This window comes from Macrotis lagotis, chromosome 1 (assembly GCF_037893015.1).
Source record: "Macrotis lagotis isolate mMagLag1 chromosome 1, bilby.v1.9.chrom.fasta, whole genome shotgun sequence".
In the NCBI taxonomy this organism is placed as follows: Eukaryota; Metazoa; Chordata; class Mammalia; order Peramelemorphia; family Peramelidae; genus Macrotis; species Macrotis lagotis.
This window is the reverse complement of record NC_133658.1, coordinates 377,664,033-377,689,904: the sequence shown is the minus strand read 5'-3', so window position 1 is coordinate 377,689,904 and position 25,872 is coordinate 377,664,033. Positions and strand designations below refer to the sequence as shown.

General features: G+C 38.7%; 1 protein-coding gene across 6 annotated transcripts in view; it reads left to right on the top strand.

Annotated features, from left to right (window-relative positions):
- TENM2 (teneurin transmembrane protein 2) overlaps positions 1–25,872 on the top strand; it is a 385,853-nt gene that overhangs the window by 319,169 nt on the left and 40,812 nt on the right. For all 6 annotated transcript variants that reach the window (XM_074212469.1, XM_074212471.1, XM_074212470.1 and 3 more), the window contains 6 exons: positions 8,258–8,468; positions 13,157–13,276; positions 16,066–16,327; positions 17,076–17,343; positions 19,578–19,721; positions 22,641–22,890. In XM_074212469.1, coding sequence (XP_074068570.1) covers positions 8,258–8,468; positions 13,157–13,276; positions 16,066–16,327; positions 17,076–17,343; positions 19,578–19,721; positions 22,641–22,890 — 1,255 coding nt within the window. The remainder of the gene's footprint in view (positions 1–8,257; positions 8,469–13,156; positions 13,277–16,065; positions 16,328–17,075; positions 17,344–19,577; positions 19,722–22,640; positions 22,891–25,872) is intronic.

Here is a 25,872-nt window from a genome sequence, read left to right as displayed (position 1 = left end):
CTATAATTAACAATTTGAATCCTGGTTCTGCCCTTTGGTGTGGCAGTCTTGAGCAAGTCTTTTAATCTCTAAAGGTCTTTGTTCCCTATTTGCAAAAAATTAAGGTGTTAGATTAGATAACCTTTAAGGTCCTTTCCGGGTCTAAATCGAAGAACAGATGTCCTCAAAGATCTTTGTGAGACATGGAAACAATGTAAAGACTGATAAATTGCTTTCTGGGAGGGGGGAGTAAGATTGGGGAGAAAAAATTGTAAAACTCAAAATAACTAAAATCTTTAATTAAAAAAAGATCTTTGTGAGGTCTAAACACAATGAATATAATTCTACATTCCTTCCTAAAAGTAGATGTGTTAAGTTAGGAGCTACAAATTGGGAGAGGTAGCTTTCTGCCAAGGACCTTGTCTTTGCTGAAAAAGTACATCTTAATTTTCTAAAAAAATAATTTGCTTTTACAATTATTACTTCTATCGTCATCTATTCTTGTTCCAGATCCATGATTTTATTGATGTAAAGAACTCCCTGTGGAGTTCTTTATCCTTTATCCCTCCGTGGATATATATTGAACCTTGCAACTTTTCAGTATTTATTATTAATTAATTAATTAATTTAGTATTAAGTATTTAGTGTTAAGGTTAGTATTCAGTCCTAGGGGCAATGAGATAGTAGGATGACTTGCCCAGGGGTCACACAGACAGTATATGTCAGAAGCAGAAACAGAACCAGGTCTTTGGACTCCAAGGCCACTCTATCTTCGGGTTTCTCAAACTGTGGTCCATAGATTTCAGAAGAAAGGGGATCTATGAAATTGGAACTTTTAATATGTTGATAATTATATTTCAATACAATTGGTTTCCTTTGTGATCCTATGTATTTTACATGGTTACAAACATTATTCTGAGTAGGTGGTTCATGGACTTAGAGAAATTCATGCCATAAAAAAGTGTTAAAAGGGGGCAGCTAGGTGGCACAGTGGATAAAGCACCAGCCCTGGAGTCAGGAGTACCTGGGTTCAAATCCGGTCTCAGACACTTAATAATTACCTAGCTGTGTGGCCTTGGGCAAGCCACTTAACCCCATTGCCTTGAAAAATCTAAAAAAGAAAAAAAAAAGTGTTAAAAGAAGCCTGGTCTGTCCCCTCTAGCTCAGCTGCCTCTCCTCTTTACTGTATTTTAATAGAGACTGCCCTTAGCCTAAACACTGTGGATGTGCTCTGGGTGCATTGTCTTCTACTCCCTCCTTATTCTCACCCTCACTCTCAATGAGGATCTTCAAAGTTAGCAAACACAATTGCCTGTCCACACTGTTCTTTGTGACTGTAGACAGTGCCATTGACATCTTATCAAAAGGATATCAGCTTTGAGTTCATTTCTCAGGCTTAGCAATGGATTTTGGGTAAGCCTGGGCAACAATGCTTTTGTCAGATAGGTGTCTAAAGTTAGGAGAGAAATCAGGCCTTAGAACAGGCCAAAAACTAGCTATTCCCTCCAAGAACTGGATCACCAGCCTTAATAATCTTAAATACAATAATATTTGTAAAGTACTCGATCCAGTTCTGATACATACCAAGTAAATGTGTGTTTCCTTTTCTTTTTCCTCTAACCAATTAATACTGCAAGATTACTAACAGATATGGATACTGGAACACATAAAAGAGATGTTTTCAGTAGCTTAAGATTTTTTTTTAAAGATTTTTTGAAGGTTCAGTACCTCAGAGCCAAGACAGATTTCCCAAAGAATTTCAACCTATCATTAAACAAGCTTTTTATTAAGATTCTATATACTAGGCATTGTGCTAGGCCCTAAGGGTACAAAACAATGAATGAAATCATCCCTCTTAGTAAGAAACTTACTTTCTAACTGGAAAACACACACAATATACACACATATTCTGGAATACATACATACACACTCACATATATACATATACACATATATATTTATATATACATACATACATATATATTATATACTATATATAGAGTAGAAGGTATATGCAGAATACAAATAACTAAATAATTTCTGACAATTTCTTTGGTCTTTAAAATAAAATAATAAAACAAATTACATTCCTAATTGATTTTTTTTATTCTGAAACTCACAAAATAAAAAAGTAGTTCATAAAAATCACATGCTAGGGCAGAATTTCATTTTCATCTTCAACTTTCTTCTAAAGGCATGCCCAGTGAATAATAAATATAATAATAAAACCAAAGCACAGCATATATTAAATGACAAACTATTTTACTTATTTTATACTAAGGATCTCAAATCTATCATCTTCCTTTGATTTAAAAAAAATTTCCAAACATTATAACTTTCAGGATGACAAGAGAAAGCCTAATTCAAACTATTTCATATAAAGATTTTTTTTTAAAAATATAACTATTCAATTTCTATATTGTTGTCTGAGGATGTCAAATGACTTTCTCTTTTTTTCCTTCTTACATGGAACTCTTACCTGAATGATCTTCTTTCTATTCAGGGACTGTCCCTTGTCCAGAAAGAATTTTTTCTAGTCAGTCTTTGCTTTCTTTCCCAAGTACAATGTGGGGTAACAGGAAAACCAACAGAGAAGCTTTTCAGTGGGGCCAATATCTATCGAACCTCTTGTTGGACTTGAATGAGTTCTCTCAGCTAGGTCATGAGAAAGTCTGCAGGGGGTATAGAGTTAGGAGCTCTGGTTCTGAAATTCAGAGACTGACAAAAGAATTTGAAAAATAGAAAGTAATAATTTCTAGAAAGCATTCCAGGAGTCACACAAATACAAGTCCACGTCTTATAAATTTAAAAGCAAAAATAATGTTGATCTCCTGAGAAAGGGGGATCAGAGATGGGCAGAAGGGAAGTGGTGGGGGGGAGGCTAGATAAAAAGGAGAGAGAAAGACAAGTAACAACCTATCAAGTAACTGGTATATTAATGGTAGATGAAACCTTCAAAATGAGCACCTTGTCAGCTAATCTATTGCTTTGAAGGTCTGGCACTACAGGAGACTCAACAGGAGCAATGAAGAGCTAATCTCATATTGCCAGGTTAAATCAAGTCAGAATTGCCTGTTCCTTTCACTTCTTGGTTACATCAAGTCAGAATACTTTCAATTATCCTGGCCTTATATCTAACTTTCAAGAAAACCTTGGGTATTATGAATATCTCCAGGTGTAATGGCCTTGTATATAATTTGCTACTTTATTACTTAAAACTATCTTCCACACTGTGAACATTAGTGCCACCTGTCTGCAATGGTTTTCAGTTTTCCTTCCACACAGAAACCTATCTAGGTCACTAATTCATTTTCAAAAATTTCCTTTGGACATTCTTACTCGGGCTTCCTCCAATAGACTTTATTTTTATACTTTGACCAGATTGGTTCTCCGGTCCCTTGTTCTTTTTCATCCTTCTCCCACAAATGACAGCCAATGCTTTGTTATCTCCCTGTCCTTATTCCTCATCCCTCCTCCTCCATCCTCTATCCTATCACTTCACCTCAGTCTCTGATCCTGCCTGTTCTTTTTGTTAACTGGACTTGAAAATTTTCACAAGAGCAACAAATTTATCCTCTGGGTGTTTGGGATTCCACTTTTGCAGATGCTTCCATTAATTTGAGTCAACAGCAACAAATATGAAAGCTCTCATCTTGTTCCCAGGCCAGCTGGAAAAAAAACCTTCTGGAGAACATCCAGAAGAGGCTGAAAGAGAGAAGGTGAAATGCATGGAAGGTTAAGTCAAATGTAAAAAATATGATTCTGCCATATAGGGGGAAGCATCCTAGCATGTGGGTGGTTCCCATCTCTGAAGAATGTTCTTGCAGCCAAAGGCTGATTGTAAAATTGTTTTCCTGATTCTATGGCCAACTGCCCCCAAAATATCAGTGTTTGGAAGCAGATACCAGCAGAGCTTCCCATTCCACCTGAAATGAATTGGTTTTTGCCAATTTGTGCTGTTTTGCATTTTAGTACTTACAAATGTGAAAAGATAACCTTTAATATTAAAGAAACTCAGAGCCTAATTCTAAAAGTTTATGGATATGTGAGAAGTCATGAGCATTATGTTACAATGGAAAAAGTACTGGATTTAAAGACAGGACACAAGTTCAGATCTTGCTTCTGACACTATTTGTGTGAGACCTTAAACAATTCACTTAACCTCCCTTGGCTTCTGTTTATTCCTTTTTAAAAATGGGGATATTGGACTAGATGATCTATGAGGCTCAGATTCACTCAGGAGCTGTGATCCTTTGATTTTTCCAACTTGCTCTTCTCCCCTAACTTTCCTAGCTCTTCAAAATCAGAGCAAAAGAAGTCATCAACATATATTTATTACTAGAGATTCATTAATAAATGTTTATTCCTTTTCACCCTTTCCGTTTTCTGTGTCAAGCAATATCTGATTGACTAATGGTTCTACAAACATTCTACTTCATTCATATTGTTTTTAATTTTGTCAAATACTAAGGGCAGGAGTAAAAATTATTATTCTAAATAATTCCAGATTCATCTTCTCTACAGTTTAACATTGCTATCATCTCCCTCCTCCCGTAAGTACCCTTTCTTGTAGCAAAGTATGACTAAGCAAACACATTAAGCATATGTGACAGCTTATAGCTCATTCCATACCCACAGTATGCCACCCTTATGCTGAAAGGAAAGAGGGGTGTTTCCTTGTTGGCCTTCAGGGGTTAATTGACTATTGGGCTGCTCTGATTTCTGATGTGTGGCTAATCTAGAGCAGGCTAGGCAAATCCTCAGGATATTATATATCAAAGTAGTTTCCAGAAGGGCTAAACCCCTTTAAGTTACCTTTTCTCCGAGCATACAAAGACTTGCACTTCTGATAGGCCAAGAAACTCCCCTCCATTGTTCTCTCTAGAAGTCTGATCCTAGATATATGATTAGCATCCTGGAGGCATTCATCCTGGGCAGTGTGCTGATAAGCCTAAACACAAGAAGCATGTCACAAGGGAATCCATCAACAAACATTGGTAGCTTTCTACTACAGGCATATCTCTGTCCTTGGTACTGATTTGCTTTCCCTCAACTCAAGATTCCACATCCTTCAGTTTGATCATTGTATTTTAGTTTTGTGCCCCTAAAAACCGTTTTAAAAATAATCTCATTTTTCTCTGAAATGTGATTAAAAAGGAATGTTCTCAATTAATCCCTAGTAAGTTTTTTCACTCCATATTTCTCTGAAATTGCCATTACAATTAGCACATGCTGTTTACTAGACATATCCCAGCCAGCACTGTGATTTAGCTCCTGTTCCCATAAAAATACCTTGCTATTTCTCCTCACAGCTTTTTGTGAGAAGTAAAAAGGAAAATAGTGAACCTCTGTAATTTGCCTTAGGTGGATAGTAAGATGGGTGGTAAAAGGATTCCTTCTGTGAACCTGAAGTTTTGTCCTTTATGAGAACTTAAGAGTCTAAACAGCCCCTCCCCCAACACTGTTATACACATGCGTACCAGGAAACAGAAAAAGAAAGAAAAAAGAAATAAATAAATCATCCAATGTCAAAGGAGCATTGTGCAGTTTTCTTGCTGCTATTGAATGGAGACGTTTCTAGCCTCTCAGGTCCTGAACTGGCAATTCAGAACAGTTTGATTGCCTGCTTGATTGTTTGCGAGATAACTGCAAGATTGGCAGTGACAGGGTAATTTACTGAAGATTGCGATGTCAGACTATATCCAAGGGGGCTTGCTGGCATAAAGATGCGATTCTCATGACTGACAGGCCACTGGGAGATTGGTGTGCCAATTTAAAGTTCACAGTGTCGTCAAAAAGTGTTCAGTGACAGCAGCCCATAATCATGCTGCATGATGAGGTCATTACAGACATAACATATGCTCACACATAATAACAGACATAACCAAAAATGTGCAATATCTTGAGCAGGTAAATGTAAATCTGTAGAAGGGAGTAATTTATATCCTATTTTTTGCTTCTACTATGTTGATAGGATTTCTCTTGACTGACAGTCCCCTGAATAAAAGCATTGAACAAACTAAACAGTGGGGCAATTTTAAGTTCACAGTTTTGAAGATGTCACACACCCAGAAAGAGTAGGACACTGTGGGTGGGGGGAGGGTTCAGAGCTTAATAGGAAAACTGTCTTGAGTTATTATTGGAGCTCGATGATGTCCTCATGTTGATTATATAGAGTGGGTGGCAAATGGACCAGAGGGGAAAAAAATTCCCAGCTTCAGGATGGAAAGGGCATCTAAGATGGATGGAGTTCCTAATGGGAATAGGCCGCTGACCTTAAAAAAAATCTATAACTCTAACAACAATGGAGTTCTTCTAACTTAAGAAGTTTCTGTGGATGCTGAATGAAACAGTGCCAACATATCTCAGCAGGTTATTTTTAAATCAGAAGCAGTCATTTCAATTGTGGGTTCTTTCTATATAGCTTAGGACAGTCCACAGGAGCTAATGTTAAATGCAAAATGCTATAGATTTTCTTTCTCTTTTTCCCCCCTCTTCCTCCTCTTTCAGTCTTCACCCTCTTCTCCTCCTTCGCTCCTTTCTCCTCCTCCTTCTCTTTATTTGTCTTCCATCTCTATCTCCTCCTCTTCCTTTTATTCCTCTTCTCCTTATTCCTCCTCTTCCTTCCCCTTACTCATCTTCCATCTCTGTTCCCTCTATCTTATTCTTTTCTTCTGCTTCTTCTTCCTTCTCCTCTGCTTTTTCTCCTCCAAGCACTATCAGTTTATTTTACCTATCTAACCAGGGATCAGAAATAAAGTATCTCCACATTATCAGCTGTAAACCACCAATTCTCCATTGTTATCTCATGTATTTGGATGTTGCAGGGCTCCAGGGATTTAACAGGTTCCACCAGTGCTCTCGGCTGAGATGTTCAGATACTTGATTTGAAAAGTCTCTAAGTTGAAGCGATCATGCGCGCTGCTCTTTCTCCTTCCCTCCTCCCACCTCAGAAATTTTACAAATCTAAATGTATTCCAAGACACGTAAAAAACATTTGGCCATGTGGAAAATGAGGGGCTAGTTTTAATCATTTAAAACTAGTCAAAACATGCAACCTCCTAATTTGTTTGTTTGCTAAAAAGAAGGTAATGTTTTAAAATAATTGTACATTAATTGCTAAATTACAGTGGAACTTCAGTGAAATTACATATTTCAATTTCATTAGTGAAATCAAATGAAAAGGGTAATGCCAAAGAATTATGTTAGAATCCATTTAAAACGCAGAGCCTGGTCTGTGATTCAACAGACTAATGCACATGTTTGTCAATTCACTGCTACTCAAGGTTCTAGTGCAAGTTCCTACGATGCTAATTAGGCCAAAAATGCCTTAGTATTAAATTTGCTAGATAACAAGCAGCTTGCTGTCTGAGCCCAGTGGCTCAGCAAGGCTGTGTTTGACCAATCAGTTCTTAGTGTAATGAGCCAATTTTAAAAGGAAGATCTCTAGCAACAACCCCCACCCATGCTACTCACTTACCAATGCAATTAACAGAGAGGGTAGGGGGAATTCATCCTTAGAATCCCCCCATAAAAAAAGAGATGATAAAATGTATATCCCTCCCTTCCTTGAAGAAATAAGGCTACAGATATGAAATATTACTTATGCTGTCAGACTCAGTTGCTGTTTTGGTCAATTTTACTAAACTTATTTTTGTCCTTTCTTTTTTTTTAATTTGTCATAAGGGATGGCTTTCTTAGAGATGAGGGGTATATTTCAATTAGTCTATTGACAGACATTTATTAAATGTTTACTATGTGCCAAAGACTTGTGCTAAGTGCTAAGGATACAAAGAAAGACCAAAAGACCAGGAGAATAATATAAAATCCAAGTGATAAGCAATAAAAATAAAAATTTAATGTAATATTAAAAGAAACACCTATTAGAAGTACGTGAAGGATATAATAGCCAAATCCTAATAGTTCAGAGTTTATCAGCTAATTACCCAGTTCAACCATTTTTACCACTCCTCAGGATTTCTCATGTAGAATGGGTTTTCCTCAATTTTACAACTTATTAGCAACTTAATAAGTTCTTGAAGGAGATTGTGGAAGCTTTTGGTTACCATGAAGATTAAGGAATCCTATGGAGTTACATTACTTGTGATTTTCTCCTTTAAACACCTGTAGCTGAGACTTGTTCATAGTTGTTGGGTTTATTTTTTTAGGCAATGCCACAATAATACTAAAGTCTTAATAAAATCTCTTTAATGACAACAAAGTCATTGAGTAGCCTTATGTAGTGAAATTATTTGACTGTTTGTCTTTCTCATTCCAGATGGCCTGGTGGACTGCTTGGACCCTGACTGCTGCCTCCAGTCAACCTGTCACAACAGCCTGCTCTGCCGAGGGTCCCGAGACCCTCTCGACATCATTCAGCAGGGTCAGACAGGCTTGCCAGCTGTGAAATCTTTCTATGACCGTATCAAACTCTTAGTGGGAAAGGATAGCACTCACATCATTCCTGGGGAGAACCCCTTCAACAGCAGGTAGCCTCCCAAGCCATAGTATCACTCCCCCACCCTACTCCACCCCCACCCATTACCCCCAGGCTGTCAGGGTAGCAAGGTTGGACTCTTGTCATTGTTATTCCATTCATCTTTGAACAGAAAACATTGTTTTCAATTACTCCATATTCTCTCTTGCCACAGAGACAGCCCCGCTGAGGACCCCCTGTCGTGGCCCATTAAGACTGTCTTCATTATTTGAGGTTAGACTGGGCAGGTTGTCCCCAGGTTGAGCCCTGCTCTCTATATAACCATTTGACCTTCAACTAGACAAGGGCAGATAACTGGAATGGGAAACTGGGGAAACCAGCCCATACCTAGGTATTCTGATCATTTTCATGAAATGTATTTTTTCGGAAAGCTACAGAAATCAAACACTTAACCTTTCAAAATGATTGGCTGCTTTTTATTTGCTTTGGAAGCACAGGGAGCAATTGTCACTATCGTTACTTGGAATTTTATTTTCTTATTTATTCCTTGTTCTAATTAATTTTACTTCTGACATAATGTCATAAAGTCAGGGGTTTTTCCTCTCTAGTTATTTTCTTTTGCTAATTTAAACTTTATAAATATTATAGAAGCAGATTCAGAATTAATTTCAAGATCCCACAAGCCTAAGAATGAGGCTGCTGAGCTAGAACTCAGCACTCAGGATTCTTGTTTTATCTATATAATTGACTTTAGGAGTGTAATCTTGCACAAGTCACCTCAACCCTATCTGTAAAATAGGGAGAAGTCTTCCTTCTTCCTTTCTTACATAGAGGTTTTAAAGACAGAAGTTAAGTAATTTGCCATGAGTCACATAGCTAGTAAATGTCTGAAACTGGATTTGAACTTGGGTCTTAAAAACTCCAAGTCCAATGTTCTGTCCACTTCAAGGTTTGCTAAATAAAAATCTTTAAATTTTTTTAAATCTTTAGGTTATTCAGAAGAAAGATAGCAAAATATAAATTTTATCAGTAGAATTTGTTCAATTTTTATTTACCCTGTGTTATTGAGTATCTTTTTAAAAAAAAAAGCCTTTTCCTTATGTTTTCTAAATTCATTCCTTCTATTCTGTCAGTAAGTTTCTACTTTGTTTCCCTCAGTGGTATGAGACTTTGAATGGTTGCATGATGTGGTGCAAAGGGTGATGAAATTAGTTAGAGAAGTCCTTGCTTAAAACTTCCATTCCCATCATTTGCTACCTCTGTGACCTTGAACAAGTCACATACTTGATTCCAAGCCCTCAATTACAAATCCATGCGTATCGTTTAAAGTTTGAACAAATTAAAGCGAATTCCATGCACTCTGAGGTCAAAACATCATGAAATGTATTTTCTCCCTAGCATTTGCATTATTATTCTAAGGTTTGCCTTTTAGGAATATATTAGGTTCACATATTTTTGAACCTACATGTAGATATAATCATCAGACTCTTGTTCCCCAAAAATATTTGATGTCCTAAAATTTTTCTTGGTAAGATTTGCAATGTTTTTCTTCATTTGTATTTCTACAATATTTGCAACACCAAGAGATTTGCATTTTAAACCACAAACCTATAAGAATAAAAGCTTTAGTCAAATAATAGTTTCTTTTCTTTGTTAAGTCTTAATCTTGGAAAAGGAATTCAACAGCTATTCCTAGCCAATGATGAAAGATAATTAAAGTTAGATGAGGATCACTGGGACCTTTCCATGTTACTGGCATATAGTACACTTATAATATGTGTGCATCTACTTAGACTGTACTTGGAAGTAGTTCTGGCAAGTAAGTCATTTCATTTGTTGTTTTTGTTTTGTTATGTTGGACATTCTTTGTGATCCCATTTTGGGTTTTCTTGGCAAAGATACTGGAGTATTTTGCCATCTCCCGTCATCCTGATCTATATCTTGCCTCTGAACCTAGATGTCTCTGGAGGAGAACATGAGACTGTGACTTTGCACAGCCCTTCCTCATTTAGATCCAGTTCACTTCCAACTCATGGCATCCTCTTCCTGATGTCATGGTCTTCTTTGAGGATAAAGGACAAACAACAACAACTGTAGTTGTCTGCCCTTTCCTTCTTTTGCTTATTTTTACACACACACACACACACACACACACCAATAGGTGTCTAAGGTTGGATTTGAACTCAAGAAGATGAGTCTTCTTGACTCTAGGCCTGGTACTCTATCTACTGCATCACCTAGCTGCCTTAAATAGCTTTCATTATTCCTTCTCCTTTGGCTTCATCTTCATTACAACTTTTTTCTATTTAATATTTGTGATTGAGATAAGCTTTTATTTTCAGAAACTTATCAGCTCATGAAAAAGGTTCAATGAACCTTTGAGGATTGAAGTGATAGATGAGGCACCCCCAAAGTTTTGACTGGGCTGTTAGTAGTCTCTCATCCTCAGAACAAGCTAATGTTGCTTTCAAGAAATAGATGATTATGTCTGGAACTGAAATAGCAATAAATAGAACTACCAAAGTTGAAATGATGCTTTGGGGAGGGGTGGACTGTGTTTGGGCAGAGATACAAAATCATACAATCTTAGAGTTGGAAGAGACCTGAGAGGTAACTTAATCCCACTCCTGTTTTCAGTGTAATACCCTTCTATAGTAGCCTTGGCATGTTTTGGTTCTGCTGCTTCTAGACACAGGTTGAAGTTCAGGACAACTGTGAATTTCAGTGCTTTATTATCTGACAAGTAATGAAGGACAATGCCAGGAGTAAAAAAGGAATTATTTCAAAAATTCTAAGAAGGCGTTCCCTTAGATAATAGAGTATAAAAATAACTAAAATGCTTTGAATATACCCCTATAATTTATATAGCAGATCTCACTATCTAGATAATGTGATAATTGTTACACATCAATAATCATAAATAGACATGAACTGTTAGGATGTCTTGCTAAATCTTACTCTGTAAATTGGCTGCTTATAAAAAAAGATAGAAAGCCAGAAATAATGAAGAATTAGAAAAATATGGCTTAGAAATCACATGTTTTATTTCTGTGGCAGTTATGAAATTGTATGGTACCAAAACCTATTTGGAGAAGACCCATTAAGAGAAGATACATATGAAATGTGAATGTCTATGAATTTTGGTATCCCACTGTGAGTACTATTTTTCATAGGGTCATTAGCACACATTGCTGATTTTTAAAATAGTATCTGGTCAGACCTAGATGAAATCTTGATCTACCAAAGACAAGAAAGCTAGATTGCACAACAGGATTATTTTCACAAATTAGTTTTCTACTACCAGGAGACTCTACCAATGCAGTTGGAACAAGCTAAAAATGGGAATTCATTTGTTATTCAGCCAGTAGCAGACAATTAGAACTGTCAATGGGAGCATTCTAAACATTCCTGAGATACTAAAAAGGTCTGTAAAACAACAGTGGGGGTGTTGCTAATACAGAGAGAGGGGCTCCCAGACAGCATCCCTTCAGCTTTCTGGGGCACTGGGAATTGCAGGAATGAGCAGATTCCAAAATTCATACAGACTTTGACATGATTTTGGCAAAGAATGAGTCGGCTCGATTCCCCAGTCCAGAAATTGGGATCCCATCCAGGAACCTTGAGGGTCGAGTATCTCTTTGCCTTTGCCAAATTGCCCAACGCCTATGAAAGCCAAGGAGACAGCTGCAGACCTGTCTAATATTCTAGGGTCAGTTCAGAAATGAGGATTCTTTATTATCCTACTTTTCTGTGAAGTCAAAAAACTTATGTGGGAGAAAAAAAAAAAGCTACCTTTCCCCTTGGTAGACTTTTGAGAGGGACACTGAAGCCTCTCCCTGGGTTCATGGAATTTTGTAGAATTGCAATCACTAAGTTGGAAGCTAGTGACAAAGGATGAAATTCCAGTCATTGTTACTTAGAGACTGTCTCTTAGGGATTCTTTCCCCTGATATTGTAAAAAATCTGGGTGGGATTTCAAAGGCTCTTTTTCTCTGTTTTGTATGGTAGTCAGATGGTTTAAAGGAGAGAGAGAGAGAGAGACAGAGACAGACAGACAGAGACAGAGACCTTGAAAGGAGGTACATAACCAAAGGTAACCCAGAAACCGTTCCATTTCCATGCCAATAGAAAAACCTTGGAGGAGGTGGAGAGAAATCACATGCACACACATGCTCTACCCCATCAAAAAACTCAGTGTGCTTTTTCCCCCCCAACCCCTCCTCTCAATTCAGCCTCGAGGATAAGAATAACTGTTGCTCCCAATGCTACCTTCTTCTGGAGCCAAAAACACAAATGTGAAAAACAAATGAGAAACCAGATGGGGAGGCTCTCACCCATGTATAATGCTGCCTTGCTGCTCTCCCTGTGCCTGGCTGAGGCAGGGGTGTGAGTGAGTGTGAGAAGGCTGAAATACAGGCCAAGCTAAAGTCAAGTCATGCCCAGTGTCAAGGGCAAAGAGACATGGGGTCTCACTTCTAGGTTGAATGGTGCAGAGAAACTGAAACCCTGGAGATTTTGTTCTTAAGGGCCAAAAAACCCAACTGTTGTTCTGGTCGGGGAAAGCAGCAAAAACCTCCCTGCAGTTTGGTTCAAAGGGGGGGGATCAATGTTGAAATTCTTGCCCTGTGACCTAATGTAGGCAGGGTTGGGGACAATAAATAAACACACACCGGGACAAACAGTACTGGTTTGGGATCCCACAGGTGCCTAACTAAAGCTTCCTGTGTTCCTTTCTCTCAGCCTGGTATCTCTCATCCGAGGCCAAGTGGTGACTACAGATGGAACTCCCCTCGTTGGTGTCAACGTGTCGTTTGTCAAATATCCAAAGTACGGCTACACCATCACCCGCCAGGATGGCACGTAAGTGGCTCTGCAGAGCTCAAGGCCTGCTTAGGATGGGATGCCCATGCCGGGGAACAGATGGTGCTATCTACTGGAACCATGTGGCACCCCCACATGGACTGGAGTCCCAGCCGGGCCAAACCACCAGTGAGGCTCCGAAAAAGCTATTTTTTGCTTCTCATGATGAGTGCTAAGAGCACAAAGGGAAAAAAAAAAGACCAACCTTTGGCAGGGCTGCAGAAAGCTGCCACCCCTTTCTTCCCTCCCCCCGCCATGTCACATCAAAGACATCCGTGAGAGTAGGACATGGAAGGGGAAAGGACAGAAATTGTGATATAGTCCCTTAAAAACCAACTCCAGGTCTTAAGGGAACGAATGAATCCACATGATACTGTGCATCCTGTTGAGAACCCCCTCTCCCTCCATCTGAGGCTTTTGATAGTATCTCTCCTATTTCTTTGGGGGGTAAAATGTAATCAGAGGCGTCTAATTAAATACACTTAGAATTCTTCCTGCTGAGTGAAGAAAGGAACCTTTCCCTATTATCGTCTGATTTGAAATGCTTGCCAGTTCAGCCTATACCAAAATGAGAATACTGTTGTTTCTTTAATCCATTGGACATGGAGCCATAATAAAATATCCTTGAAAAAGAAAATGTAAAAAGTTACTCATCCTTGGACAATGATGTGCTGCCAGATTCAATCCAGAATACTCAAGGGGGAAGCATGATAGTCCTAGTGAGGAGAGGGATGTCAAAGACCAGGTCTGTCATCATTCTCATGAGACTGGAGCCTAAGAAGCCAAGTTATCATGAGATATAGGTGTACTTCACATCCTATATTTCAAATCTTTTATTGGCTCTAGAAGTTTCTTGCCAGCTCTTAGCAGGTCTTGCAAGTAATTTCAAAACCTACTAACCCCCAAAAGCCTTTCTTTCACCAACCAGTGCCCAAAGTATACTACATTTGATGACAAAAAAGGAGAATTGTGTTGATATGCTTAAAATTCTCAGTTTGCATTCAAATTCTCACTTTATTATAACCTATAATTTGACTTTTTGAGGACAAGATCAAATTTTCTTCAGACAAAGAGATCATGGGTTTAGATAATACCATTTTCAAAACTTACTCATGTCTGAGAGATTCCATTACTAGGTATATGTCCCAAGGAGATCAAAGACAGAAAGAAAAGTCTAAAATATTCAATGTAGCACCTTTTTATGATAGCAAAGACCTGGAAACAAAAAAAGTAAAATAAAAAATAAGACATTTGGAGAATGGATCTCATTTTCCTCATCTGAACAAAAAAAAGGGGGGGGGTTGGACTAGATAAAGCACCTATTAAGAAAATACTATTTGCCAGGACTAACTACTGAGTCACTTACAGCTATGAATATCTAAACAAATGTTGATGAAAGAATGTAATAGAATATGGTAGAGTCACAAGAAATTACAAATAGGAAGAATTCAGAGAAATGTGGAAAGCTTATATTACCTGATGCAAAATTAAGTTGGTAGAACCAAGAAAACATTTTAAGAACTATTAAGTAATATGAAAGGAAAGAATAGTAAAAGAAAGCTTAGTTAATCAGCAAGTATTTATAGAGTGACAGCAAATATCAAGAAACTTATATTAGGGGAAAATAACATATATATATATATATATATATATATATATATATACACACAAAATAAATACAAAGTAATGTATTTAGGAGAAAAGTGTCAATAGCTATTCAGATCAGGAAAGACTTCAAGTAGAAGATGACAGTTGAACTGAACTTTGAAGATTCTAGGGATTTGTTGAGGGAAAAGTGAGAAGGAAGAAAGATACAAAGATGGGACCATGTGTGAACAATAGGCTAATTTGGCTCAACTATAGGTTATAGGAAGAAGGAAAATGTAGGTCTGCAAAGTAAGTTGGAATCAAGATATTGATGGTTTTAAAAAACAGAGGCAGTAGGGACTACTGGAATTTATTGAGTAGGGGACTGATAGTGTCAGTGAACCTCTGCTTTTAGAAATGTCACTTTGGGAGCTATGTGGATTATGGACTGGAAAATTCCACTTAATTAAAACTACAAAGCCTGGCTCCCATAAAAGAGTTGCGAAATTGTGTCTCCCTTCTTTCATCACTTCAAAAATGGGGAACCAGGATGTGAAATAGTGCTAAAACTATCGAAACTCAGTTGATATTTTCTGTTTTCGTTTTAAAGTGAAGGCTTAATAGTAGGATGGGAGGGTTGTAATTGGGAATTAAATATAATGTAAAATAAAAATCAATAAAATTTTTCAAAGGACTGAATGTCAATAAATTGGCCTAAGGGCTAAAATCCCTGAAAGGGCAACATCTTTGGGTTGGCTGCCCCAAAGAAGCCTGCATAAATGGAACTACACCAAAAAAAAAGAGGACATTTGTGTACATGTTTATGGTTTGCTGGACTCAAAATTAGGTTTTCCTCCTACTCTATCCTTTCTAAGTCCCTTCCAAATATCCCCCAGCCTGGACATAGTGCTGATCTTAACAGTGTCTTAACCCTGTCTCCTTGGTACCCAAGGTGAATGTGCTTTGCATATAGTAGGAGCTAAATAAATGTTTGCTGAATTGATTTTAAATTGGGTTAAATTGGAAAGAGACTAAGGAATAATTAGAAGACAGTTACAATGAATGCCACCCTTTAACCTGGCATTGTGGAAATTTAACCTACTCTAAGCAGAACTGGTAACCCTATGTAAAGGTGAAGATAAATTTCAATTTGTAAAGAACTGCTGATCCTTCCTATCTAAGTGAATTCCATCTCTCCTTAGGTTTGACCTTATTGCCAATGGAGGTGCATCCCTGACCCTGCATTTTGAACGAGCTCCTTTTATGAGCCAGGAGAGGACTGTATGGCTTCCGTGGAACAGCTTCTATGCTATGGACACTCTTGTGATGAAAACAGAAGAGAATTCCATCCCCAGCTGTGACCTCAGTGGTTTTGTTCGACCTGATCCAATCATCATTTCCTCCCCATTGTCTACCTTTTTCAGTGCTACCCCTGGACGGAACCCCATTGTTCCTGAGACCCAGGTAGGAACAAGTAACCCAAGTCATCCTTCACAGCCCTGCCTAGCAACCCAAATTCCAGACTAGAGTTAATACCTTTTTGCTACATCTCTCACCTCCTTCCTAGTAGTGAATGCCAAATTGCCAGGGCTAAGGGACAAGGAGACAAAATCCACAAGGAGAGTCAAACCTAGACGCCAATCTACAGAGACTGAGTCTTGATTCCTGTCTTCTCATGGAGTCCCCAGATACCCTTTTGAGTCTTTGGTAGTTTCTGTGCCTCTTAATAGACTGAAAATTTCATATATGTGTGCAACTCACCTGCAAATTGCTTTTTATTCCTGTTAGTCACAGAGATACATGGTAAGAGGCTCTTTAATGATCTACCTGGGTAATACTATCGAGGGTATATTACATGATTACATCCCTGTTGCTTTATACCGATTGTCAATGGAAGTTGCAGGTTCATATAATTACAGTCTCTTGTGGCCTCCTAGCATACAGCTAGCAATAAAGCTTGCTATTCATATTTACATCTTTTGCCAACAGTGTGATTTTTTTAAAAAGAAACACAACAGTGACCAAGAATCATTATTAATTCAAAAATCATAACCTCAGCCCCATCACTCAGCAGTACAGGATACAGATATTTTTTTCCAGTCATGGAATGTTCTATCGTTTGAATGAACTAGTGAGCAGGATGAGTACAATGAGAAAAGCTCACCAGCCAGGCATCTTTGATATGCCATGTCTTCACTGTGTTTCCCAACAGGTCCTCCATGAAGAAATCGAGATTCCTGGCTCCACTGTGAGACTGTGCTATCTGAGCTCCAGGACCGCTGGATATAAATCCCTGCTGAAGATCACCATGACTCAGTCCACCGTGCCTCTGAACCTAATTAAAGTTCACCTGATGGTTGCAGTAGAAGGGCACCTATTTCAGAAATCATTCCAGGCTTCTCCCAATTTGGCCTATACCTTTATCTGGGATAAAACAGATGCTTATGGCCAAAGGGTGTATGGGCTTTCAGATGCTGTGGGTATGTTCTCTCTTTCCCAGGGTCACCCCTTCAAAAATACAGGGGGGGCGGTATGAGGATTAATTCAAGAGGAATAGTTTAGTGTGGACTTCAAGTGTGGACTTTCTGTTTCCCAAGGCAGTGAACCTGGTTAGATTTTCTATGACTTTGAAATAATTTGCTGGTCTTTCTTCTTCACTCACATTCCCATAAGCATAAAATGGAATACTTTATAATAACTAGACTTGAAGGAAGGTAGCATTAGGATTCAAACAAGCTTGTCTGATTTATTTTCCTACTTCTTTAAGATCAGAGAGAATCCAGAAAACTCACATAACTTCATCAAAAGCCTTGATATCTCTCTCAGAATGTGGAAAATTTTTCACAAGTAGAACTTTAACATTTTTGGTGTCCAAATAATACACAGTATCTCAAAAAATTTATATTTAGTATTAAAAGCCACCATACAATTTTTAAAGCAGTAAGTTTACCTCCGTGATCTTTTTGTTTCAGATCAATATATCAGTATAGTGTAGGAAGCAGTGTGGTGTAATAGGTAGAGAGTTTGGCATACAAACCAGAAGGACTTAGGGTCAAGTTCAATCTTTGACATACACTAACTGTGACCCTGGACAATTGCTTTTGTCTTGAATGCTCTAGACAATTCTCTAGTATTATAAATTGTGGAGAGTATACCAGTGTACATTAGTAGAGGTAATTTCCTCCCCTTGCAATACCTTACATCATTAAAGCCTTGGGTCTGGTCCCTATCCTAGTTCAATTGTAAAATGATCCTTTAATTGCCTAAGCATACTCCAACTGAAGACAAGGAGAGAAATGCTAACAGACAAGCAAAAGTTGTTTTTGGATTAAGGATATAATTCAGATAATCTCCAGAGAGGCTAATTCATCTAGATATAATTAAGATCTTTACAGTGTTAAAAAATAACTTCCATTTCAATAGCATTATAAATCTTACAAAGCACTTTCCTTCACAATAACCGTGTGATGTAAATATTGCAAACATTATCATCTCCATTTTGTAGATGAAGAAACCGGCCCATAGAGTTTCAGTGACTCCTTAAGAGTTAGATCTGGGATTTTTCAACCAGGTCTCCTGACTCTAAATCTGGTTTTCTACTGGACCACATTGCCTCATGATAATAATGGTGCCCCATAGCTCTAGAGTATGTTTCTAATTAAGAATTTAAAAATCTCTAACATCATTTTATCATTCATTCTCTCCTCATTCCATGAAGATAGGAAGGAGTTCGCTGCCCCCATTTTGTAAGCAGAGAAAGGGATAGATAGGTAGCACAGTATACAGAGTACCAGCCCTGTAGTCAAGAGAACTGAGTTCAAATCCAACCCCAGACACTTAATGTGTGACCTGGACAAGTCACTTAATCTTGATTGCCTCCACAAAAAAAATAAATAAATAAAAAATAAGAAGAGAAAATAAGGTCCAGAAACAGTAATAAGCCAGTAACACCAAGACCAGACCTCAGTTCTCCTTTCACTAATATATACAAATGAGGACAATAGAACCTCTCCTATAGAACTAGTCCTCTGACTAGTTGCTATGTGACACAAGTCTTAGAAAGTATCCTAGGGTAGCAAATTGGGGTTTTCCCTAATAAGCTCCATTCACCTTTTTTTAATCATTTTTTTAATCCCCTTTTGCTCTTCCTGCATTCTCACTGATTTGAAGGCCTTCTGTGTCCCAGTGCCTGCCTCTCCTGGCACTCTATGGGATCTTGAGTGAATGGATAAAGTGTATTAAATAACACAAGCTGTTGCCCCCAGAATCTCTTTGTAAATGAGCTGCTATGTTTCCAAGGGCTTTTCTCCTGGTGAGTGAAAATAAATAACACAAAATATAATAAATACATGCAGGGAACAGCAGGCTAAGGTATGTGGTCTCCTGTCCTACCATAAAGATGAGTTTTATTAGGTTTTTAAATGATTCATCTATTCCCTTCACATCAGTAGGGTCATTTTGTGAAACCAGTTGTTCATTTGAAAGGTCTTCAAGTCCCCACAGAGCTTTGCTGTGTAAAGTTTCCAGGTTGAGTCCAGCCTAGAAATCTGAATTTAATATTGTGGAATCAAAGAAAAAGGCAATCAGTCCACCTCCTTGAGTGAGTTTCTGGAGCCAAGTCTTTATTACAGAGAATACAGTCTACTCATTCTTGTCAGATAGTTAAGGAATAATCAAGGTGTTTTCTCTCTTTTTTTCTTCCTTTCTTTTTCAGTCTCTGTTGGGTTTGAATATGAGACCTGCCCTAGCCTAATTCTATGGGAGAAGAGGACTGCATTGCTTCAAGGATTTGAACTGGACCCTTCCAATCTGGGGGGTTGGTCTCTGGACAAGCATCACATTCTGAATGTCAAAAGTGGTATGTTCCTTTACTCCTACATGGTCTAGTGGACAGAGTACTGGATATGGAGTCCAGAGATCTCAGGTTCAAATATACCCAATAATGACACCTTAGAGGAAATATTTTGCATCCAGATGGTCTATCTATTCTTCTAAATTATGAGGTCAACCCAACATTTTCCTGATGTAAAAAGGCATAAAGGTTTCCAAAGGATGGATATGTATGGCTGAACTTTGACCTTTTTTCCCCTTTCTTTAATACAGGTTATAAATGTAAGAAGTGTTTTTTTTAAAAACTTTTAAAACTTAAAATGGCATTAAAACTTTTAGAACACCCTCTATAGAGCAAGAAAAAAATAAATTAGTGGGTATGCTAGAGGAATGCTTCAGTTGTGGTAATTTAATTAAGAGTTAAGCAGAAAATTCTTTTTTGTTTTAAACATTGATGCTATATTTCTTTTTTTAAAAAATTATTCTACTTATTTACCTCAGTAAATATACTTTCAATCTAATCATGGATCTTTTGAAGTGTTGAAGCAAGAAGTAAGTGCAAAATATTGTACCAAACTTAAAGAGATTTTTCTTTGATGATTAAAAGATTATGTATCTCCCCCAGTGGAGGTCTTCAAGTAGAGACTTGATAGCATAAAAGATTCCCCTTCAGGTATGGGACCAGTAAGGACCTAAGTTGCCCTGATGTACCATCTCACTCAAGGGTCTATGATTCTGTAAAGAATAATGTTGAATTGAAAAGATCAGTGACCATAGTGGAGGATTAATCATTCACATTTGAAAGACACTTAAAATCTTAGATTCAATTCAATTCCACAAAAATTTATCAGATGCCTACTAGGTATTAAACACTATATACGCAGGAGATTAAAAGACAAAAACAGAACAGTCACTGCTCCAAAGATTACGCTGTAATGGAGAATTTATGGTGCACACATTGATGGGACTCAGTCTAATTCCTTGGAGCACCCACAAGGCTTGTTTATCTCAAAGAAAAAAAAAATAATCTTTCCCTAGCATATGTGAGGGATGTTCCTCTCAGGAACAGAAATTGTGAATAATGCCGTACAGGATCTGGAGTTTGGTACCCCAAACTTCAAAGGACCAAGAAAGAAAAAGATGTTTTTAAATGGGTCTTCTGCTGCCAGCAGTGACTTAGCCACCAATAGTTCTCTATCCTAAGGCAAACATCTAGTAAATATTTATTAAGTACCTACAAGCTGTATGCTAAGTGCTAAGGATACAAAAAGAAGCAAAAGGCAATTCTTCACTTCAAGCAGATTATAATGTAATAGGAAAGGTAACTTGCAAATAAAATATACAAACAGGCTATATATAGAATAAATATACTGAAAATAACTAACAGCAAGAAGGCACTAGAATTCAGAGGGGTTGGGAAAGTCTTCCTATAAAAGATGAGAGTTTATTTGGGGCTTAAAGGAAGCCAAGGAAATTTATAGGTAGAGCTTTCCAGGTATAGGAGGCAGAGAAAATGCCCAAGAGCCAGGGGATGGAGTGACTTGTTCATGAATCACCCAGTGTCCCTGAGTCAGAATTTGTGGTGGAGAGTAAAGCATAAGACAGGAAAGGTGGGGGGGGGGGGCTAGGTTAGGGGGGTACTTTAAATGCCAGAGGTTTTTGTATTTCATCCAGGAAGAGATAAGGAACTAGAGTTTATTGAGTGGGGGGGGGGGTTGAGGAATTTGACATAGACCTTCTTGTCTAATAGATATTCAATTCAAGATGAGAAATTATCAGAAAAGTTGATAGCTGGATTTGAGAATCATGAGTATGAGTACATAGAGATGGTAATTAAACCCATAGGAATTGCCAAGACCTCCACATGAAGTAGTTTAGAGGGAGAAAAGGATCCAGGACTCTTGAGGGATAACTACGGTTAGAGGGTAGGAACTGGATGAGGATCCAACAAAAAAAGGAATTGGTCAGATAGGTAAGAGAAGAACCAGAAGAGAATAGTTTACTGAAAACCTAGATATCAAGGACAAGGGAATCAATAGTGGAGAGTAGTCAAGGAGAATGGGGATTGGGAAAAGACCATCCAGTTTGGTAACTAAAATCATTGGTAACTTGGGAGAGAGAAGTTTTAGTGGAATGATTAGGCTTCTTTGCTAAAATACTGTAGTTTGAACTAACTCTGATACAGACCTTAGAGTGAAACCTTGAAACTGCTATCCTAAAATAAATTCATCATGTTGACAACATTATAAGGGATAGAGCACTGGAGTCAGACTTTGACTGAGAAACCAAGGATAAATTGATAAGCCTCAGTTTCTTCATCTGAAAAATGAAGAGAATAAAAGCACCTATTTCAAAAGTTACCAAATCAGAAACATTTGCAAAATGATTTGCAAAACTTAAAGTACTATCTAAATACTACTTATTTCCCATTATATATTTATATTATATATTTTCCCCCTAAGAGTAGAGTACCATGACAATTTAATATAAGAAAGGTCCCATTAATAAAAAGATGAGCAGCAGCATTATGTAGTAGATAGAAAGTTGGCCTCAAAGACAAGAAGACGGGGATTCAAGTCCTAATTCTGACACATACTAGCTGTTTGGCCCTGAACAAGTCAACCAACCTTTCAGTGCAACTCCTTAAGATTGTAAGTTGAAAAAAAAGGTATCAATTTGAATGATTAAAGGGGATCTTTTCAGCTGGGATTTTTTTCTATCCATAAAATCACAGGTTCAGCAACTAGGCTATAATACACATCTTTTCTATTTATTCCAACTAGTTTGGGGGAGGGGAATAAAATCTTCTTTTGCTTCCCCAAAGGTGACCTGATTTTTCTCTTTTTTCTTCCTTCTCACCCACCCATCATCCCTGACCCATTCACCATGGGGCCAACAGATCTTTTCTATGGATTTCTGGTAAGCATTCCTATTTCTACTTCCCTAGGAATCCTTCATAAGGGTACTGGAGAGAACCAGTTCCTCACCCAGCAGCCTGCCATCATCACCAGCATCATGGGGAATGGACGGAGAAGGAGCATCTCCTGTCCCAGCTGCAATGGTCTCGCTGAAGGGAACAAACTTCTGGCTCCTGTGGCACTAGCCGTGGGGATCGATGGGAGCCTTTTCGTTGGAGATTTTAATTACATCCGGCGCATCTTCCCTTCTCGGAATGTGACCAGCATCCTAGAATTACGGTAAGCATCCTCCTGAAGCCAGCTCCTCTTGCTTCATCTCCTTTCTGGAAGATCTATCCTTTATCTCCACCCCAGTCCTCCCTTGGGAACACCCTCACATAAAAGGGAAGCAGGTTAGGGAAAGGTTACTGTTGTGTCCCAATACGGGAACTTGGCTCGAGGCTTTACTTCCAACAAGAGAAGGGGTGCCCCAAGCAGCTGCTTGTTTTTAGGGCTCATCGGAGTACTCTATTAAAGAGAGCAGCGGTATTTAAGAGAAAGGCCAAGGCTGTAGCCCACGCCAAGAACTCTTGCCATAAAAGCAAAGTGGAGACAAGTAATTGATCTATTGAGTCTCTGAGCAGAAGCTCTCCAAAATTCCCTGATCTTCCCAAGTTTCTTTAGAAAGTGGTCTAGTTTGGTTGCACAGGCCTGACCTTTAAGGGTAAGTCCCCAGACCCCAGCCTGTGGCAGACACTCCACAGTAGCATTTCATCTGCTCATTGCTGGCGCTTCCACTGCCTCCCAAGGCTCTCTGGGCAGACGGTGACCAACACATGGTCAGCTCATATTCATGCTCTTGTAAAATTGATTTTCCCAGGGCAGGTGATCCAGGCTCTCCAGCCCTGGAGGTGAGGTCTGTGGTGTCTGTCTCCTATCCAAAGAGCTTTAACTCTGAAACAACAGTACATAGAGCCATTAAGAGACTGTGGGACTGCCAGGTCTCTGTTAGAGATATTGACAGCATGGATAAAAGGAAACCACAGAGAATGGAAAAGTGTTACTCTCATTCACAAGTTCCCCCTGCTCCTTCACCAGAGCTAGTACCCAAGCTGTTTACAGCCAGGCAGACAGTTGGGACTGAATTTCACTTTTCTTTGATACCCTTTTTTTTTCTGGAGGTGGCAATGATCTAATACTCTGACAGTATATGAGTGTCTCCTGAGCTCAGATCTGTACTAGAAATACTATGTGAGGAGGAAAAGGATGATGGAGGAGAATCACATATCTTCTGACCTCAAAAGGCTTAGAGTTGATAGTGAAGAAAGAAGGAAGGTCTAAATTATCCTGAAACTTGAATATTAAGCCTAAAGTCTTTTAAGAGATAATTATTCTGTAAATAAGCTCCTTCACCATCTAACCTCTTTATTTGATTATTAGTGTTAGAGTTTTGCCCCTTTAAAAAAAAATCCTACAACAGCCACCCCTCCTTGTTCCACCTATAAGATATTTACTATAGCTCAGATGTTATATACATCATGTAATCACAGTCCTAAATCCGGAAGGGCACCTCAGAGACACCCTTCCTTTTTCAAATGAGGAAATTGAGGCCCAGTGACTTTCCCATGGTTGGTCAAACAGGTAGTAAGCAACAGATGGGAGATTTGAACCCAAGTACTCTTGACTTCAGAGTCAGTGCTCTAGCCAGTGTCCCACAGATGAACTAAGCTCTGTCCTATAAAGACTCCATTGAGTAGACTCTTCCTTTTCTGATCTCCTCAAGGCTTACCTTTGTCAATCATTTTCAAAGCCCAAGAGACTCCAGTCCCTCATTTTTGAGGAATGATATCAGCCACCACCTCCACAGCTGACAAGGCTCTCCAGATTTAGAGTCAGATGCTTCTCTTGAACATACTGAGTATTGCTGTGTGATGATGGGGGGAGGGGTTTGAGTCCTGATTTCTTTCGACAGCTGTGTAATTTTTTTTTTCTTTAAACAGTCCTTGGGCTTGTTCTTGTTTTCAGCAGCCAGGTACCCAGAGCCGATTAGGAGTTAAGCTTTTATAAGAACAGTGGTTTGATTCTTCTTTTCTTCCCACTACATGCCTGGAAACAAAGGGCTGTCAATCCCATCTCTTTAAAAACAGAAAACAGTGAGGGAGGGAGGGAGGGAGAAGCATGTCTTGTTTTTTTTTTGTTTTTTTTTTTTTTTGCTGGGTTGTTAGTTGGCAGCTGAAGAATTTCCGGAGAGAGTTGGCTTCTCTCCCCAACCCCTCTTGCCCATCCCAGAGCTGAGTGAACTAGGTCTAGTTTGGGGCTGAATTTAAATTCCCTACCCTCCTGTCCTTTCTACTTGCCCCTCCATGTATACACAAGCAAAGACAAGGTGAGAGTTATCAGAGTTCAAATACTTCCTTGTTACCAGGGATGACTTAATATATAAATCAGTCTATAATATGGAGGGAAAACAGGAGGGGGGAGGAAATCACCTGTTCACATCCCTAGTACCTGAAATGTTGTTTTTGTTTTTCATTTGTCTTCTCCTGAGGACTTTCTTTGAAGTGCAGAATAGGTGAATTAATATACCCAGTTCAGGGATCAAGGACCAGCCTAAGATAAATGGGAGATTAGAGGCATGTAGGTGGCACAGCGGATAGAGCGCCACCCCTGAGGGACCCAAGTTCAAATACTGCCTCAGACACTTGATGCTTATTAGCTGTGCAATGCTGGGCATGTCACTTAACCCCATTGCCCCACAAATAATGATGATGATGATGATGATGATGATGATGATGGGTGATTGGAGGATGGAGAAATAAGAGAGAGCAAGAGTGGGGGGGAGGGGGAAGGAAGATGAAGAAAAAAGGCCACCAAAGACAAACTCCTTCAGAGTTTTAAACAGAATTGTCTCTGATGAGAAAGTGAAACCTAAAAGAGAATAAATTCCTTCAGTATAACGTGCCAATGTTTTGGGAATAGGTGGATAGCAAGAGAGGGAGGAAGAGGGAAAAGTAGAAAGATAGATGGAGGGATGACCCAGGCTGTTATCTGAGAGCTCACTGGCTCAGATTTTGAGAAGCTGAGCTAAGTCAGCCATGTGATTGTGAGCCGGACACATAGGGAACGTCTGGGCCCTCTGCCTAGTCTACACGGCACAAAGTGAAACAGTATTGGCAGTTAGCCAGTGAAAAAGCTTATCCATCTAGGTCATTTAGACTAAAAAGAAACTCCACTTTTTTCTCAGTGGAGTAGGAGTGTGCATGGAGTGGGGGGCAGAAGGTT